This window comes from Nannospalax galili, unplaced genomic scaffold, assembly GCF_000622305.1.
Source record: "Nannospalax galili isolate Female #2095 unplaced genomic scaffold, S.galili_v1.0 scaffold652, whole genome shotgun sequence".
In the NCBI taxonomy this organism is placed as follows: Eukaryota; Metazoa; Chordata; class Mammalia; order Rodentia; family Spalacidae; genus Nannospalax; species Nannospalax galili.
Window position 1 is genome coordinate 537818 of NW_008332152.1, and position 17431 is coordinate 555248.

The 17431-nt window shown below is 51.5% G+C and overlaps 1 protein-coding gene across 1 annotated transcript in view; it reads left to right on the forward strand.

Annotated features, from left to right (window-relative positions):
* Umodl1 (uromodulin like 1) overlaps window positions 1-17431 on the forward strand; it is a 49364-nt gene that overhangs the window by 21960 nt on the left and 9973 nt on the right. The window contains exons 5-14 of the mRNA XM_029560793.1: window positions 522-634; window positions 2000-2219; window positions 2759-2896; window positions 4816-5043; window positions 5158-5388; window positions 6477-6734; window positions 8812-8924; window positions 12204-12417; window positions 15535-15672; window positions 16653-16972. Of these exons, the coding sequence (XP_029416653.1) occupies window positions 522-634; window positions 2000-2219; window positions 2759-2896; window positions 4816-5043; window positions 5158-5388; window positions 6477-6734; window positions 8812-8924; window positions 12204-12417; window positions 15535-15672; window positions 16653-16972 (1973 nt within the window). The remainder of the gene's footprint in view (window positions 1-521; window positions 635-1999; window positions 2220-2758; window positions 2897-4815; window positions 5044-5157; window positions 5389-6476; window positions 6735-8811; window positions 8925-12203; window positions 12418-15534; window positions 15673-16652; window positions 16973-17431) is intronic.

The following is a 17431-nucleotide window of genomic DNA, read 5'->3' on the forward strand; positions in this document are numbered from 1 at the left end:
CACTGAGGCTGACAGATTCTCTCACTCCTGTGCAGGATCAGCACTCCTCATAGGATTTCTCCAGTTTGACTTCAATCTAAAATTCACCTCTCTATCTAATTTTTTGGAGACAGGGTCTCCCTGTAGTATAGGCTGACCCAGAACTGGCTATGTAGACCAGGCTGGCCTCAGTCTCTCAGAGATCCACCTGTCTCTGCCTCCATAGTGCTGAGATTGAAGAGGTACATCTCACCACACCCAGTCCCCTCAATCTGGCTTTTAAAAATGTCTCCCTCAAATTAAGAGGTTTTAATGGAAAACACAGAAAGCATGTGACTGTGTGCATGTGCGTGTGTGTGTGTGTGTGTGTGTGTGTAAGAGAGAGAGAGAGAGAGAGAGAGAGAGAGAGAGAGAGAGAGGGAGTTGCTGACACCGGAACCCAGGGTCATGTACATGCTAGGCTAGCATTCTACCACCAAGATACCCCTCAGACCCAGACTTCCAATCTTTGGATTTTGGCTGATCCGTCACCTCTGTCTCAGATGCCTGGGTTTTTGGAATCACAATACGGATCACGAACCGTAACCTGACGGACCAGCTTCTCAACTGCAGCAGTGAGGCATTCCTGAACTTTTCCCGAGAGCTGCTTCATGAGGTAATGGGAATTCGGACCACTGGCCTGCCTTTGAGTCCTTAGACTGAGGATGGACGCACGTGTGCACACCCACACAACCCCCCCCAGGAGGCCACGCCCCCATCACACAGTAATCCCTCCACTCCTCTCACGGGGTGGCAGACCTCCACACTGGGGCAATCCACCCTCAGGTAAGTAAGTATCTCAGGTCAAATGACTGTGCGGCTCGACTTGCTGGGAAGTTTCTGCCCTAGACTCTGATGTCCTGTGCTGGTGCCGCTTTCCAAGCACAGGATCTGCTGCAAATCTCAGCTTCTGTTTGCTGCTCCCTATGGAAACAGAAGATGTGAGAGCATCCCGCCTGGGGAGCTGAGCCAGTGTTCACTGTCTACCCTGGGTGCTAGGATAGAGGAAAGGCTGACCACCTCAACTGCCCAGTTTATCTTTGGCAAATGACGAGCTAGCTTACTGTAGAGTCACACCGGCAGAAGACACCAGGTTCCTGGGTCAGAGACAGAGTCCCTGTCACTTCCACACAGCTGGTGGCCCAAGAATTACACAGGGCTGGTCCCATCTTACTCCTCCTCCCAGGGGAGCCCATGCAGGGGCTGTGTCTCAGCTGAGGACCCCTGGGCTTCGGGAGCCCAAATCTTTTACAACATGCTGCAGGCAAACCACCTAAACCTTGCTCCAGAGGGGAACAATTTGCTATGTTGGATGGCAGAAGGAACCGCCTTTTGCTCTGGAAGGAGCCACCATCCCGAAGTCTCTAGGCCACTCACCCTATCAGCCTCCTTGGAAAGAGTCTGGAACGAATGGACCTGAGGCGTTCTACTTGCAGGGTGTTTAGACATGCCAGATGGAGGAGGGGGTGTTGCCCCTGATATCTGCCTGCAGGGGGAGCAGATCTTTATTTGGAGAAATGAGGGTCTTACTCTATAGGCTAGGCTTGCTTGGAACTCACCATGTAGCTCACTGGGCAGACCTTGAATCCTCCTGCCTGAGCCTCCAGGAGCACCTTCAAGGTTCTTAGAGAACCCTTTCCCCAGTATTAATCCCTGTGCTCATGGATGAGTGGTAGGAAGGTTGAAGCCAGGCTGTCTTCTTCCCAGTAAGGAAGGGACAGCCACCAGGAGTTACGGAGACCATACTGCCCCTCCCCGTTAGTTCATCAAGCAAGCTGGAAGCCTGTCTCTCGCTTACATGTGCACATTCCTTACCCATTTCTAGGAGGACTAAGAGGTCCATTTGATGCCTGTGGCTGGTGGCTTGGTTGTACTGGGTGCTGTGGGGATTCCCACTGTCCCAGGGAGAGCCGGGTGGGCCCCATGGCTGGATGGGTGTCTCTGTGTTCTGTCTAAGCAGCTGTGACCTTCTCCTGGCTAGGTGGAAACTGCCTTTCCGCCGGCAATTTCTGACCTGTCCAGTCGTGGGAAGCTGAGACTACAGCTCGTGAACCTGCAGGCAGGGAGCCTGGTGGTGACACTTAGACTCACCCTGCAAGACCCCGAGTTCCCAGTGGGCGTCTCCATGCTGAAGCCCATACTCCAGCTTCTGTCTGCAAGCACCGTGTTCCAGGTGGACCAGCAGGGGACGACAGTACAAGGTTTGTCTCCCTCTGGCAGGGTGTGCCTCCAGCTCACAAGTAGCCCAGGCAGCAGTAGTCGGAGCCAATCTTTTCCTTATCTGAAGGGCAAATGAAGTAAAATGTAAACCTTATCCTGGCTTCCTCCACGGGAAACAAGGGCCAGTGGTTGCGACTCCCCACTGTTTTAGGCTGCAGAAGGCACCCTGGGGTGGGCTCAGCTCCTTGGCCGCAGGTCCAGAACACTGAGTGAAAGGGTTTGAGGGTTCATGTAGGGGAGGGTATGGGGGCTCCCTTTGTCTTGTGGCGAGGGCTCAGCACTGTGGAATATCTATCAACCTTGTGGCCTGTTCACCTGCAGATCTGCTTGATCAGCCCTAGTGCTGACTCGCTTTGAGACAGAAGGTTCTCACACTGGGCACTGGACTCTGGGTCTAAGAGACCCAGGCCTCATCCCCAGGAAGGCTGTCCGCACTCAGGAAGACTTTCATCCCTTCCCTTGTGTTTCCTGACCAGCCTGGGCACTTTCTCACTAATTCTGCGTCCTCCTCTCCTCACAGACTGGGATGAGTGTGCGCATAGCTCAGAGCACGACTGCTCCCCAGATGCCCGGTGCATCAACCTGGAGGGATTCTACACCTGTCAGTGCCTCACAACCAGGGATGCCAACCCCTCCCGGGCTGGCCGGGTCTGCAAAGGTGCGTGTCCCCTGCCCTGTTCTGGGGCCTGGGATGGGAGGGCCGGCTTCACCAGGCATAGTGCTGAGGGCCACAGTAATGCAAGGGCCCACGGAAATATTTCCATTTCCATTTAAATTCAGGAGGAATGAATGTACGGTAAATATATCTAACAGCGAGTGTTTCCATTGCTCTTTATCTCAAGGCAATATCATTAAATCGTAAAATATAATTTAAGTAGATTATTTTTATGGAGAGTATAAAGGTCCATGGAAATGCAGTACCTCAGCCTTATGAAAGTCCCCAAGCACATCCAGGAGGGAGGAGTCCTCCCCAGGTGGCCTCAAGACTGGGAGAGTATAGAAGTCCGGTGTGCTGGAGGAGGGCCCCTCTGGGGGGCCCCTGAGCCCTGGTCCTACCATGCCTGTGCCTCCAAGTCTCTTAGAGAAGCAGGAGGAAGCCACTGGCAGATATTTGGTGCTGTGGCTGATTTGTCGTGTCTGCCCTGGGAGTATGCTGGAGCATAGGAGGGGCTTAGCTCCTACTTGCCCTCCCGTGGTAAGACTTGGCTGGGGGAAGGAGTACTGGGGACTGTTTGCCAAGGTTTCATAAGCATTTTGTGCATTGTCTTCTATCCCTGCAGTTTGTCTCCTTTTTTTCTTTTCTTTTGTATGTGTGCATGTGTGTACATGTGGGAAGTGCACGTGTGTGTGTATGTGTGTGCACGCACATGCATGTAGAGGCCAGATGTCAACCTTGGATGTCATTCCCTAGTTCACTGATTAGGGCTAGACTGTTTTGTCAGTGAGCCCCAGGAATCTTCCTGTCTCTTCCTCCCAAGAGCCTGGGTTACATGTGCATAGCACAATGTTCATGTTTGTTTTTAAGATTTTACTTATATTCTGTGTATATGTGTGTGTTTGTGTGAGGCATGTACATGTGGGTGCAGATGCCCGTGGAGGCCAGAAGAGGGTGTCAGATTGCTGGAACTGGAGGTTTTTTTTTGACTTTTAGCCAAGAAACTGGCTACTTTTCTTTGGGGTCTTTTTACCCTAACTGCCTAGCCAATTCCTACCTCCTATTCTTATCACACCATCCTCTGAAGGGGTTACTCATATTGCCAATAGGGAATCAGGACGCACACTGCTCTGGCTACTTCCATGCTGAACAGGGATGCGGATGAGGCAATTGGGGTATCCCTCCAGTGGGTCTGTCTAAAAGACTCCCAAGTTGCATAACTCTTACCTATAGGGGGAAAAGAAAGTCCTTGACTGGTGAATAGGAGAAGTAAAGGCAAGAGTAATTAGCGTTACAAGTTCTAGACAGGGAACTAGAAAAAAAGTCAGAACAGGGCAAATTTCAAATGTTCATATCAGAGTCCACTGGGATTTCTTGATGAGAACTTCCAAAAGCATCCCTCTGTTGGGTTCCTGCTCATTTCTCTTTTGTTTGCCAAGGCTGGACTGGAGAGCGATGGACTCAGGATTTGTTTCAGGCACTTTGATAGCGCTGATAGCTGTTGTGTCAGTGGAACTTGAGTTTTACAATGTGTTATAAGCTGCTCATGTGGGTGCTGGGAACAAACTTCCTCTGGAAGAGCAGCAGGAGCTCCCAACCACTGAGTGTCCCTCCAGCTCCCAACCACTGAGTGTCCCTCCAGCTCATGCGTTCTGGGGATTGAACTCAGGTCTTTGGGCTCACACAGTGAGCACTGTAAAGTGAGCACTTTACTGACTGAGCTAGCCCCCCAGCCTGCCTTGTGCTTTTCTTATCCACTAGTTAGCACCTCTGAGAGGCCTGTGTCCATGCTTGGGACCCCATGGGGCGTGGGGACCACATTTTATGTGGTGATGTCTTTCTCTGGTGAGGGCTCTTGCTGGATGAAGTCTGATGAGCCTTGCTAGCTGCTCCTGGCATCTGACAGTAAATATGTCTTGCAGGTGACATGGTGACCCCCACAGGAGGTGGGCTGTCTACAGCAACCAGAGTCACAGCCCCAGCTGTCAGCGTGGGAGCCACAGCCCTTGGCTCAGAGACCTTCACCTTATCCTCAAGCCCCAGGAACCCACAGAATACCCCAAAAGGAGCTCAGGCCCAGACTCCAGGGCCCCCACCCAGAAGAGGGGGCATTAGCACAGTGGGGCAGGGGAGGAACGGCACAGGTCAAGGTATGGAGGTGTTCAGCATGGCCCCGAGCCTGGGAACAGGTCATGAGAGTAGCAGTGGGGTGGCCAGTTCCTCCTCCAGGGCTCCAGGACCAACCCATGGCTCCTGGACCACAGATGGCCCACTGGACACTCCTGGGCAGTTACAAGGAGACTCTACCACAGACCCATCCTTCTGGCCTGCCCTGACCAAAGGCCCCACAGACCATGTTGTGTGGCATCCCAGCATCCCCACTCAGGAGACACCTCTGAACTCTACAAGACTGCAGAATGAGGGTCCCCCACCATCCTCTTTCCCAGGCCTGCCATCAGTCCCAACCCCTGTGGCTCCAGAGCCCTCTGCCTGTGGTAAGTCATCAAGGGGGCAGGGACTTCATGAACCCTCATGTCAGAACTGCAGTCCTTTCCTGTCAAGCATGAGGACCTAGGCACAGAGCTGTGTGGTCCTGATCTAGTTAGGGAGAGAAAAGGCCCCCCTTTCATCCCTAACCCTCTACTCACGTCCTAAGGATCCTTACCTTGCAGCAGCTGGGGCAGAGGATGGGCAGGGGAGTGGGAGGAGCCTTGGGGGAGTGTGTGTGCCATCGGGCCCTGAAGCAGGATTCCCCAACAAACCTACAACCTCTAGCAGTACTGTACACGTGGTCCAGCTCAGCTGCCCTGGACGCTCAGCCCTGTTGAAACCCCAGCAGTTATGCACTGCAGATGTCTGTCCTCCCACCGTCTATACCCAGCGGTGTGCACCTCAGTTGTCTACACCCCACAGCTGTGCTGCAACCCCTGGCAGATCCATGTGGTACATAAACAGTTTAACCATCACCAAATCCTGGGGACACCCAGAAGCGAGTGGCGGCTCCCAGCAGCAGACAGCCAAGGCTGTGACCACTCACAGAGCCTGACTGGTAGCTTCTTTGTGAGTTTGTAGAGCTGTGAATTTTGCTCAGTCAGAACCACTGTCAAGTGTGAGTTCTCCATGTTTCCTCTGGGGCACAGCAGGGGCTCCAGGACCCAGTTTGCCAACCCGTGTACACCAGGATTGTTCCACCAACTGTCAGTGACTTCCCTGTCAGACTGACTCTCGGGCCAGTCATAGCAATGGCTGAGCCCAGGACACCCACACAGGGTTAAGCAGACAGGCTTATGAAGCAGTCACCTAGAGCCAGCTGAGGAGGGGTGGTTGGAACAGCCGGGGACCTCAGGGCCAGATCCAAACCATCCTTTGAACAAAACATAGCTGGGAACTGATCCCTGGAAGCCCAGGCTAGGGGCCTACAAGGCCCCCTCACAGGGGCATCATCTCTGCGGGACGACATTCCAGTGTGCCCCGTGTCTGGCATTACCCTGCCTCTGCTGTAGACTGAGTGCCGTTGCCCACAGAGGGCAACTTTATATGTAGGGATTGATTTTTATGTCCGGCTTTCTGCTTCACTTCCTAGTTCCCGGCCCCATTGGAAGGGTCACGGTCTCCAACGTGACCCACACCAGCTTTCACCTGGGGTGGTCAGTGGGCCTCAACCCGTCCCCCACCTTCTACCTAACCCTGGTGTCTCCCCGCGGGCCTGCCATGAACATGGAGACCCAGGACAGGAATGTGACCCTGTCGGGGCTGGAGCCTGGAGTCTTGTACCTCGTAGAGATCGTGGCTAAGGTGTGTGGGAGAGAAGGTGCCGGCACGCACCTGAAAGTGCGGACAGGTAAGGGCTTCAGGGCTGCGTCACCGCTTATCAGTGGGATGAGCAGGAAAGAATCAAAGAGATTTTCATGTGTAAAGGTTGGACAGAGCGAGGTCTGTGTGCAGGCTGCTGGGTTTTCAGCACAAGTACATCTGGTTTACTTTATGGGAAGGGGCGGGTGGCAGCAGGATCACGTGATGGCACAGCCCCCCCCCGCCCCCCCCCCGTCACTTGGGAGTTGGTCCTTTCCAGAGTTGTATATAATTAAATCGAATCCCCCCTTTCTTCTCGTTAGCACCTGACACCTGCTATTTTCTCAGCATATAACTTAGCTAGGTTTGTAACATTATAGGACATCTTCACATCTCAAGGAGCTTCCCAAATACTGGGTGCTGTGTCTCCCAAGTTGGGGCTACAGTCCTTGGGTGATGCTGAAGATGATCTATTGGGTTTCAGTAAGGACAGTTTAGAGTTTTTTTTAATTATATAAAGTATTTACTTTTATGGGCATGAGTGTTTTGTCTACATGTATGTAAGTGCACCCATGCCGTGCAATGCCCATGGAGGCCAGAAGAGGGCGTTGGATCCCCTGGAACTGGATTCCTCTGGAAGAGCAGCCAGTGCTCTTAACCACTGAATCATCTCTCCAGCACTCCAGTTTAGAGTTTTAACTTGTGTATTTAAAAATATATTTTTTAATTTATTTATTGTTGTGTAAGTGCACCCATGTCACGCAATGCCCACGGAGGCCAGAAGAGGTTGTCAAATCACCTGGAACTGGAATTACAGTTTTTTGGCCTCCATGTGGGTGCTGGGAATCAAACCTGGGTCCTTTGGAAGTGCCATCAGTGCTCTCAACTGCTGAGCCATTCCAGTCCCTAACTTGTATATTTTTAAGTACAGATGAGCCTCACACTGGAAATTAGAGAACAGTGTGTGGCGATGCTAAAATTGTGCAAGCTCGTGGCCAGCTCGAGGATGGGCATGTTGGTGCTGGCTGGACGGTCAGGCAGGGAAGCTCCTGAGTCTGAGTGAGGGTGGGCCTCTGAAGTCTCCCTCACTCTGGAAGGGATGAGCTGTCCATGGGCACGTGACCCTGTGCCTGAGGAAAGGCTTCCTGCTCTAAGCTGTGCTCCTGTCCTGCCTCTGCTGGCTTTTGGATCAGGTTGCAGGTGCCACTGGCCATGGTCCTGGCCGTCAGGCACGAAGACCGTAATGACTCCAAGGGCATGAGGTTTGGGATTCAGCAGGAATGTGTTGTGGCATGGCCTTGTGCTTTGTCTTGGGATGAAGTGAGATGCTCTTGGGGGACCTGCTTGAAGACCCAGGAGAACGTGCTATTCTCCCTCACTTCCCAGAGGCCCCTGCATGTCGCAGATGTTCAGTGAAGGATGGACTAGGATAGAGGCCACTGTGCCCAAAACCAGGGTGTGGCTGGGAAATTCCTGGACCACATTCATGTCCCACCTGCTCCTAGAAGCCCCACAGAGCAAAGATGCACAGCCAACAAAGCGACTGTCCTCAGACCACAGAGAGGTGGGGCTGTAGGGCAGAAGGGCTGACTGAACAGGCCCCCATCAAGGAGTGGGCTCTGCACAGAGGCTGGCCGTGAGCCCATGTCCAGGTTCGGCCAGCCCACGTCCAGGTTCAGTCAGTCCATGTCCAGGTTCGGCCAGCCCATGTCCAGGTTCGGTCAGTCCATGTCCAGGTTTGGCCAGCCCATGTCCAGGTTCAGTCAGTCCATGTCCAGGTTTGGCCAACCCATGTCCAGGTTTGGCCAGCCCATGTCCAGGTTTGGCCAGCCCAAGTCCAGGTTCGGCCAGCCATGCTGTGGCCCTGCTTGTGTAATGGTGCCTCACTCCTTCCCAAGCTGCCCGGGTTTGCTGGCCAGTTGCCTGCACTATAATGAATTCCCCGTGGGGAGAGCTGTAGGCGCTTGGCTGACCCTGGTGGTTCTCCCCTGGTAGGCCCTGCTGATGGGCAGCAGTCAGTGCTCCTCTTCCTGGAACCTGACAGGTCAGCTTCAGCTTGATGTTCACAGAGCCAACCCAGACCCTGAAATGACAGTCTCTGACCTCATGAATTCTCCATCCTGCAGCGGCCCAGAAACTCACCGGCAAAGTCCAGATAGCAAACATCCAGTATTCAGAATCCTTCCGCAATGCCAGCAGCAAGGAATATCAGGACTTCCTAGAGCTGTTCTCCAGGATGGTGAGTTGCAACAGTCAGTCCTTACTTCCTGGGAAGAAAGGAAGGAGGGTAGATGGATTCTAGATGCTTCCAACTAAAAATTAGACTCACCAGTTCTATGAGCGTCTCATTTTTGGAAGAGGCTGGGATAGAGCTGCAGCAGGTCTGGGCACCGGGACTACGTGACAGAGGTCTGTCTGGAGGTGGTGGGAAGGACACCTTTCCCCCACCCACCTTGCTTCAAGCTCTGTGGAGCAGAAAGTCCCTCTATATTTAACTAAGTACTGAAACAGGGCCTGGGTGGTGCAGGCTTGTCTTCCCAGCCACCCAGGACGCTGAGGTAAAAGGATCTCAAGTTCAAAGACTGTCTGGGCTTCAGAATGAGTTCAAGGTCAGCCTGGACAACTTACTGAGATGATGTGACCCTGTCTCAGAATTTTTAAAAAAGCAAGAGAGCTGGGGATATAGGCCAGTGTTACAGTGTTTACCTAGTATGCACCAAGCCCTAGGTTCAGTCCCCAGTAATACATATGCACAGACGTGTGTATGTGTACACATACATTTATACACACACACACACACACACACACACACACACAGAACCCATACAAAACTGAGATCTGGGGCTGTCAATATGACTCAGAAGATAAAGGCACTTGCAACCAAGTTGGATATCTGAATTCAATTCCCTAGACAAGAGAATGAGTTATGACTCCCATAAGTTGTCTTCTGACTTCCACATCTCCCTCCCTCTCTCTCTCTCTCTCTCTCTCTCTCTCACTCACACACACACACACACACACACAAACAGAAAAAAAATCAAGACCTATTTCAGATACATAAAAATTTAAAGTGGGGCTAGAGAGATTGCTCAGTGGTTAAGAGCTCTGGCTGCTCTTGCAGAGGACCCAGGTTCGGTTTGCAGCACCCCTATGGTGGCTAAAAACCATCCATAACGTCAGTTCCAGAGGATCGAACACCCTTTTCTAACCTCCGAAGGTATTGCATGACATGGGTGCACATACACACACGCAGGCAATACACTCATATACATAAAATAAAAATTTTTTAAATGTAAAGTGTAAAATTTAATTTATGTGACATTTGAAAAAATCTGCAACTAACATGGCCATCCAGTTATCCAGTTCCAGAACATTAGCTACTTTCAAAGGAAACTGTGTACCCATCGCAAATGTCCTCCTCTGCCCTGCCCCAGCCCCTGGACCACTAATGACATGTTGGGTCTGCTTCTCACTTTGCTTAATGTGTTCCAGGTTCATCCATGTTTTCTCACACATCTGCACTCCATTCCTTTTGATGGGTGGACACTATTCCAGTGTGCACTCTGTTGGTCCATTATTCACTGGTGGATGGTCAGCTTCCTTCGTTCATTGTCCATTCCGCTCCCACCTGTGTCTTTTCCCTGCCGTCCTCCAGCACACTTTGGAAAATGACATTCTTAACAAAGCAGTAGGAGTAACAACCCTCAACCGCTGGTGGTATCGCATCATCATTAATTATTATTAGTGAGGCAGGGTCTTGTGTATCCCAGGCTAGCCTCAAACTCTCTAGGTAGCCAAGGATGACCTTGAACTCCTGATCTTCTTGATTCTTCCTTCTGAGTTCTGGGATTACAGGTGTGCACCACCAGATGTGGTTTATATGGTGTTCCAGATGACACCTAAGCGAGCTAAGCGAGCACTCTACCAGCTGAACTACAGCCCCAGCCCCGTATTACATTTTTTTAAAGTATAGAGAATGCACTTACTACTATTTAGTGACCTTATTTACCTAGTGGAAATGTTTACCTTTAGTTTTTCCTTAAACGGGGGTTTAAGACCTAGATTAGAGAGGGTTTGTCAGCGCCACCTAGCGTTCAGTGTGATGATACAAAGGTGTGTCCTAAAGCTGGTGGCAGTAGGTCCAGTTCTGTTCCATTCAGTCCATGGACACCACCCCCTGATGGAATGGACCGTGGTACCCCCAGGAGCTGTCCCTGTTGAGCTCCTTGGGGATCTGAAGCCCTGCCTTGCTTATCTGGATTCCCAGTTTCTCCCAGCGCCTGAATCCAAGAGTCCTCAGTGGTTGGATTGATAATGTGGGTCACAGCCTCCCTTCAGAGAAATGACAGTTGGTGTGGTATTAAGTAACAGGTGCTTAGCCCTTCTACATGCCTCTGGTGGCTAACTGGAGCGGCTCCGTCTCCATCCCAAGCTTCTACATTAGTCTTTTAATGCATTTCCTCTTTGGCCCATTTTTAGATAGTTGTGTTTTTGTTTGTCTAGAATCTCAGGATAGAAAACAGTTGTGTGGCTGTAATATCCAAAAGACGCCAAGGCCGGTTCTGGAGGTGGTGGGCTAATGGCTTCTCATTCCCTAGCAGGGTCTAGAGCTTTGTCTGGAGACTACTTTGAAATGGTGACATTAATCCCAAACTATGACAGATCTCTCAGGGGTGGGGTGAGAGGCACTGACTGCTAAGGTAATGCAGCTGACTGAGCCAACCAAGGACAGCTGAGGGTCTGGCTGGAGTCGGGGATGCTAAGCCTCTGAAAAACCATGGACCTGTTTGCCTTGTGTGGCCCAGAGGTGTCCCCAAGAGCCAGGCTTTGAGACATGGCCCCTAATGGGTTTCTCTGACCATCCCTCAAGGTGCCTTTTCCAAGGGTGATTTTTGAACCGCATGGGATGCTAAGGCTCACTGTAAGAGCATGTGTCTTTCAGGGCTGGAGTGGATGGATGTAGTCCCTGACACAAGACTCTGTCTGAAGGGACAGAGAACAAAACAAGCCTTTCAGAGGCAGGAACTGTCCATCCTGATAAGGTTGCTGCAGACATGGCCTGGGGACAGGAGGGGAGGAAGAACAGGGAAATATTCTGCAGCGTCAGGGGCAAAGGAAAGTTCTAGAAAATCAAAGGGAGCAGGTGATCGTCTTCCGTAGGACCACTCATTCAGCCCGCTGCCTCCCCTAGCTCTGAGCTAAGGGCAGCTGGCTGTAACTGCCACTGTGAACCTCCGTGTTACAGGCCTTTGAGTGTGGGATCCCTGCCGTGCATTGCCCCCGTTCAACCTGCAGACAGGTCTCTGTAGCTGTCTGCTGCTTTTTGGGGGAGAGGGCCCCTCAGTGTCACGGGCACCTGCAAGTGTTAGTGCTGGGCTTTCAGACCCCACAGACAGGGAAGGGCAAAACATAATCTGGGACTTGGACCCAGCTGTGCTGCTAGGCAGAACCCCAGGAGGATTTGTTCTTAGAACAAATAACCTGTGACCTGACTTCTCTCGTGGCCTGTTTCTCTAAGGTGCGGGACTCCTTGCCAGCCATGCTGCGTCAGCATATGGACACAGGCAGGATCAGAGTGGATGTCACTGGCATCACCAACGGCAGCATCGTGGTGGAGTTTGATCTGTTAATAATCGGGGACCTGGATGTCAGGGAGGCATCTGCCGCCTTCCTCGCTGCCTTACAGAACACGTCTGTGCTGGAGGTGGTCAGAGGCGACACCGTCCTACACGGTATGCAAGGGCTGGCATTGAGAGTGGCCGCTCCAAATTCTGGAACCAGAGGCAGCAGGAGACCAGTAGTGGCCTCAGTCAGGAAGATGTACCCGGAGCCTCCTCTTGGGGCCTCCCAGGAGCTGCAGGTGGAGCGGGTGGGGCCTTCACACCTGCCTTACTACTTACCTGTCACAGTTACTGTTAAACATTGAACGGTCAGTGGTCTTGGGGATGCCCCTCCCCTGTCACCCCATGCTTTGGTGGCAGCCAGACTGTCCAAGGCATGGTTGCCATGGAGATCCTAGCAAAAGAGCTAGTGAGGAAAAGCAAGGAGAGGAAGGCGACTTAGAACCCCCATAAAAGGACTGAAAACTGACTTATCAATAGATTTTAAAAGTGTTTATTCATTTTTAGTGTGCGTGCATGTGTGTGCACGTGTGTGTGTGTAACCACTGAGCCATCTCTCCAGCCCATAGGTAGATTTTTTTTTAAAGTTAAGACTACGGAGCTGGAGAGATGGCTCAGCGGTTAAGATCACTGACTGTTCTTGCAGAAGACCTGGGTTCAAATCCCAGCACCCACAAATGCCAGCTAACAACTGTCCATAACCCCAGTTCCAGGGGATCCGACAGCCTCTTCTGTCCTCCGTGGGCATTGCATGACACAGGTGCACTTACCTATATGCAGACAATACATGCATACACATAAAATAAAAGTAATAAAATATTAAAAATGTTAAGACTTTACAATTGAAGATTAATGGTTTTTTAAAATTAGTTTGGGGAATAAGGATTTCCCAAAGAAAATCAGGCATTCAGAGGAAAAGGCTGAAATTCTTGACTTTCTAAAACTATAAAATCTCTTATGTCAAGCAGAGTACAGTTACCATTAAAGAGACAATAGGGAAAAACCCTTCTAGGTCGGCGTGGTGCTGCACACCTGTAGTCCTAGCACTCGGGAGGCAGAGGCAGGTGGATCTCTGTGAGTTCTAGGCCAGTCTGGTCTACATAGCGAGTTCTAGGGCTGCACAATATGACAGGTCTTAAAAAAAAGAGAGAGGGCCGGGCGTGGTGGCGCACGCCTTTAATCCCAGCACTTGGGAGGCAGAGGCAGGCAGAGCTCTGTGAGTTCAAGGCCAGCCTGGTCTACATAGTGAGTTCTAGGACAGCTGGGGCTACAGGGAGACCCTGTCTCAAAAAGACCCCCCCCCAAAAAAAAGAGAGAGAGAAAAACTGGAGAGATGGCTCAGTGGTTAAGCTGCTCTTGCAGAGGACCCGGGTTTGGTTTCCAGCACCCACATAGCGGCTAACAACTGTCCAGAACTCTGGTTTTAGGGGATCTGATGCCCTTTTCTGACCTCCAAGGGCATTGCACAACACAGGTGCACTTATACACATGCAGGCAATGCATGCATACACATAAAATAAAGAAATAAAATATTTTTTGAAGATGGGAAGGAAAGAAGGACAGAAAACTTCTACTAGGGGAGAGCTAATGCCCTAAATATAGATGAAGTTGCACAAAACAATGGCAGATGCTGTGAGCCTGCTGATAAGTGTGCAAAGGGCCCCAAGAGACAACACCCCATAGAAGAAGCACAGGTCACTAACACACACCTGATCACTGAGGGTGCTGCCATCAAAATAGCTTGCTTACTCCCTTTGTCCAGCGAATTGCAAAAGAAAAAAAAAAAAAAACCTAAAAATGGGGCAAAATAAAAAGTCCCAAATCCTTTCTTTCTGAGACAAGCACCGACCCGACAAAGCACAGCCAGCTGATGCTTGAGGGGTCTGTGGGGCTGGCTGGGGGCAAGAATCGCTTCACCTTTTTAGGGAGCCAAGGCAGCAATGGATGCCAGCGGCCCCACAGGCATTCTTCCTCAGTGGCTTGGCAGTAGCATTCTGGAACTTTGTCCTGAGGAGAGGAACCTTAGTTCTGACCACAAATAATGCCATTGCCGGTGCTGATTTGAAAGCATTGGAGAGAATCAATAGTCTGCGGTAGGAGGTGTCCTGAGTTCTGTCTACACTATGGGCATCGAGATGGAAGGTGCTAGAAAGGCAGGGTCAAGAAAAGAGGTGCATGTGCACACATGTATGTGCATGTGTGTTTGTGTGCAAGTGTGTGTTTATGAGTGTGCATACCTTTGTGTTTGTATGCGCTGGTAATCAAACCCATGGCCTCTCCCCATGCTAAGAAAGTGGGCTACCACTGAGCCCCATCCCCGTCCCTGGAGTTTATGTTTTAAAGGCCTGAAGGAGGGGGCCGGAGAGAAGGTGGCTCATCAGTTAAAGCACTTGCTGCTCCTGAAGACCCAGCTTTGGTTCTCAGTACCCACAGTGGGTGGCTCACAACCACTTGCAAGTCCAGTTGTAAGAGTTTTGACTCCCTCTTCTGGCATCTGAGGGTACCTGCACATATCTGGTTAAGAGCACTGAATGCCCTTGCAGAGGACCTGGGTTTGATTCCCAGTGCCTACCTGGAGGCTAACGACGATCTATAACTCCAGTTCCAGGGGATCCAATGCCCTGTTTTGACCTCCATGGGCATTGCATGACACAGATGCGCTTACATGCAGGCACTATACTTACACATAAAATAAAAATAATAAAATATTTAAAAACAGGTGCAGGTGTGTGCGTGCGCACGTATGCATGCACACACACACATACATAAATAAAAATAAGTACATTTTAAAAGGCCAGAAGGAAATCGATGAGCCTGGAGCCCAGTGGTCTGTGGTCTTTGCTTTGCTTTTCTGGCTCATACCACTTTCCTGAAGTGACCGATAGATCAAATGAGCAGAAAGGTGAGGGGTGGGGGTGGTACCAGGGCCTGCTGGGCTCAGTGGTTTGTGGTCTGGGTCCCCAGACTTTCTCACTTCCTGCCTATAGCAGTGGGCTGGAGGAACAACCCTCCTCTCTTGGAATCCCTTCCCTGTCCTGAGGCTGTATTCTTCCAGAATGGCCCTTGGCCCCTACTCCCAGGTCAGCATCCACCCGCAGCCCCAGCGAAGTGTCCTGGCTTGTGCTGAGACATGCACTGTCCTCACAGCACGTACACCTGGTGGCTTTGCCCTTCCCAGGGCCACCCACAGGCCAGTCACGGCTCCATCCTGCTCTCAAAACTTTGTAGATTTTGATGAGTGTGGCAGAAAGGAGGATGACTGTGCACCAGGGATGTCCTGCCAGAACACCTTCGGGTCTTTCACTTGCATCTGCGCGGGGGGAGCCCCTGAATCGCATGTGGAATATTCTGGAAGACTCTGTGAAGGTAACAATCCCATAATCCTTTACTTAAGGGCTTTTTGTCCAAATGGAGTTGTCATCTTTTTATGTCCTGGACAAGTTTCCTGTGTCTATGTATCTGTGATGTGTATGTGTGCCTGACTCTTCTTTCATATACCCTCAGTAGAGGGGGGCAGCCATCTATGAGCGTGAACAGGGTCTGGGTCAGAGGGATGTGCTGGTCCTGAGGTGAAGTAGGAGGACAAAGGGGAGGCCAAGTTGTTTCAGTGCAGTGTGGTCAGGGAGGGCTTTCCAGAAGGGGTGTGTTGGAGCTGGCCATCAGGGCCAACTAAGGTAGCCTCTGGTCCAAATATGCAGTTGAGGCTGATGAAATTTTGGGATCCTGTGGGAGAGGGTAGCAGAGGGGTGACACAGTGCCCAGGAGCGTGAGGAGGCTTTGAGGTGTGGGGGGTGCCACACAGGCAGCTGGGAGACAGTAGAGGGAGCCCTATGCTGAGAGGAGGCAGGGTGGGGATGGGGGTGGGGGGTCCCAGGCCAGCTGTTGACAAGCCAGTCCTGGAAGGAGGGTATAAGGGTCTGCTGAGTCAAGTCTGGAGGTCTGCATCCACATGGAACAGGAAAGGAGATTTCTGAGGATTGGTGTGTGCGTCAGAAACCTTTACAGGGCTAAGGGCAGTGCGGAAGTGTGAGCTTTGGGGCGGGAAGGAAACCAGGGCAGGAAAAGGGGCCTGAGCTCCTGAGAGGACAGCTCAGGACCCCACTTGGAGATTAGCCCCAGGTCCCATGGAGTAGATGACTTGGCCATGCATAGGCTAGGCATTTCTCTAACCCTTGGGGATGAACTGAAGCCCCGGAGCCTGGGTTGTGCAGTGTCTGCATACTGCCTGGAGCAGGCAGTGCCTGGGTGTGGCTGCCTTAGAGCACAGTGCAGGGCCTCAGCCATTTACCCTGTTCCTTTAGGCTCTAAACAGAGGCCCTGAGCCATTGTCTCCTTGGACCCTGCAGGTGGCTCTCCTGGCAACACAGTTCAAATGCCTGGCCCAGGGCAGCCCACTCTTTTGACAGAGACCTGGGTTGCCCCAGTGCAAGGTACCAGCTCTGTGCCCCAGGACCTGCCCCTGCGGCTGAACCTGACGGACGCAGTTGGGGTGTTCTGTGAGATTGAGAAGGTTGTCATCGCCATTGAGAAGCGCTTCCTGCAGCAGGAGGCCATTCCTGAGGCCTCCCTGTACCTGGGAGAGCCCTCCTGCAATGTGAGCGACAGCAACAGCACCCATGTGCTCCTGGTGGCCAACTGGGGCGAGTGTGGGACCCTCGTGCAGAGTGTGAGTACAGGACAGACCTTGGTGTGGGGAGGGTTTGCATCTGGTGGAGGGACCAGGCAGGATCTGCATACCTAGGTCTCTGACTTTGAGCAAGAGACCCCAGCAGAGGAAGTCAGGCAGATCTAAGTTCTCACACCAGCACCCTAGAATCCAGAGGGGAGTGCCAGCTCCACGCTGCAGGGTTCTGGTGCAAAGGGCCTGGGGTTAGTCTGAGTCGAGGTAAAGAATCCTCTCTGCCCAGGAAAGATGATACAACATGTGGAGTCACGTGGGAATGTTAGTGTATGTGAGTGTGCATGTGTGAATGTTTGTGTATGTGCATGAATATGTCTAAGTATATGTACGAACACATGTATGTTAGTCAGATTTATGAATATATATATATATATATATATATATATATATATAAAATAAAAAAAAAAAAAAAAAAGCCCTGAAAAACACGAAAGAAGAGCAACT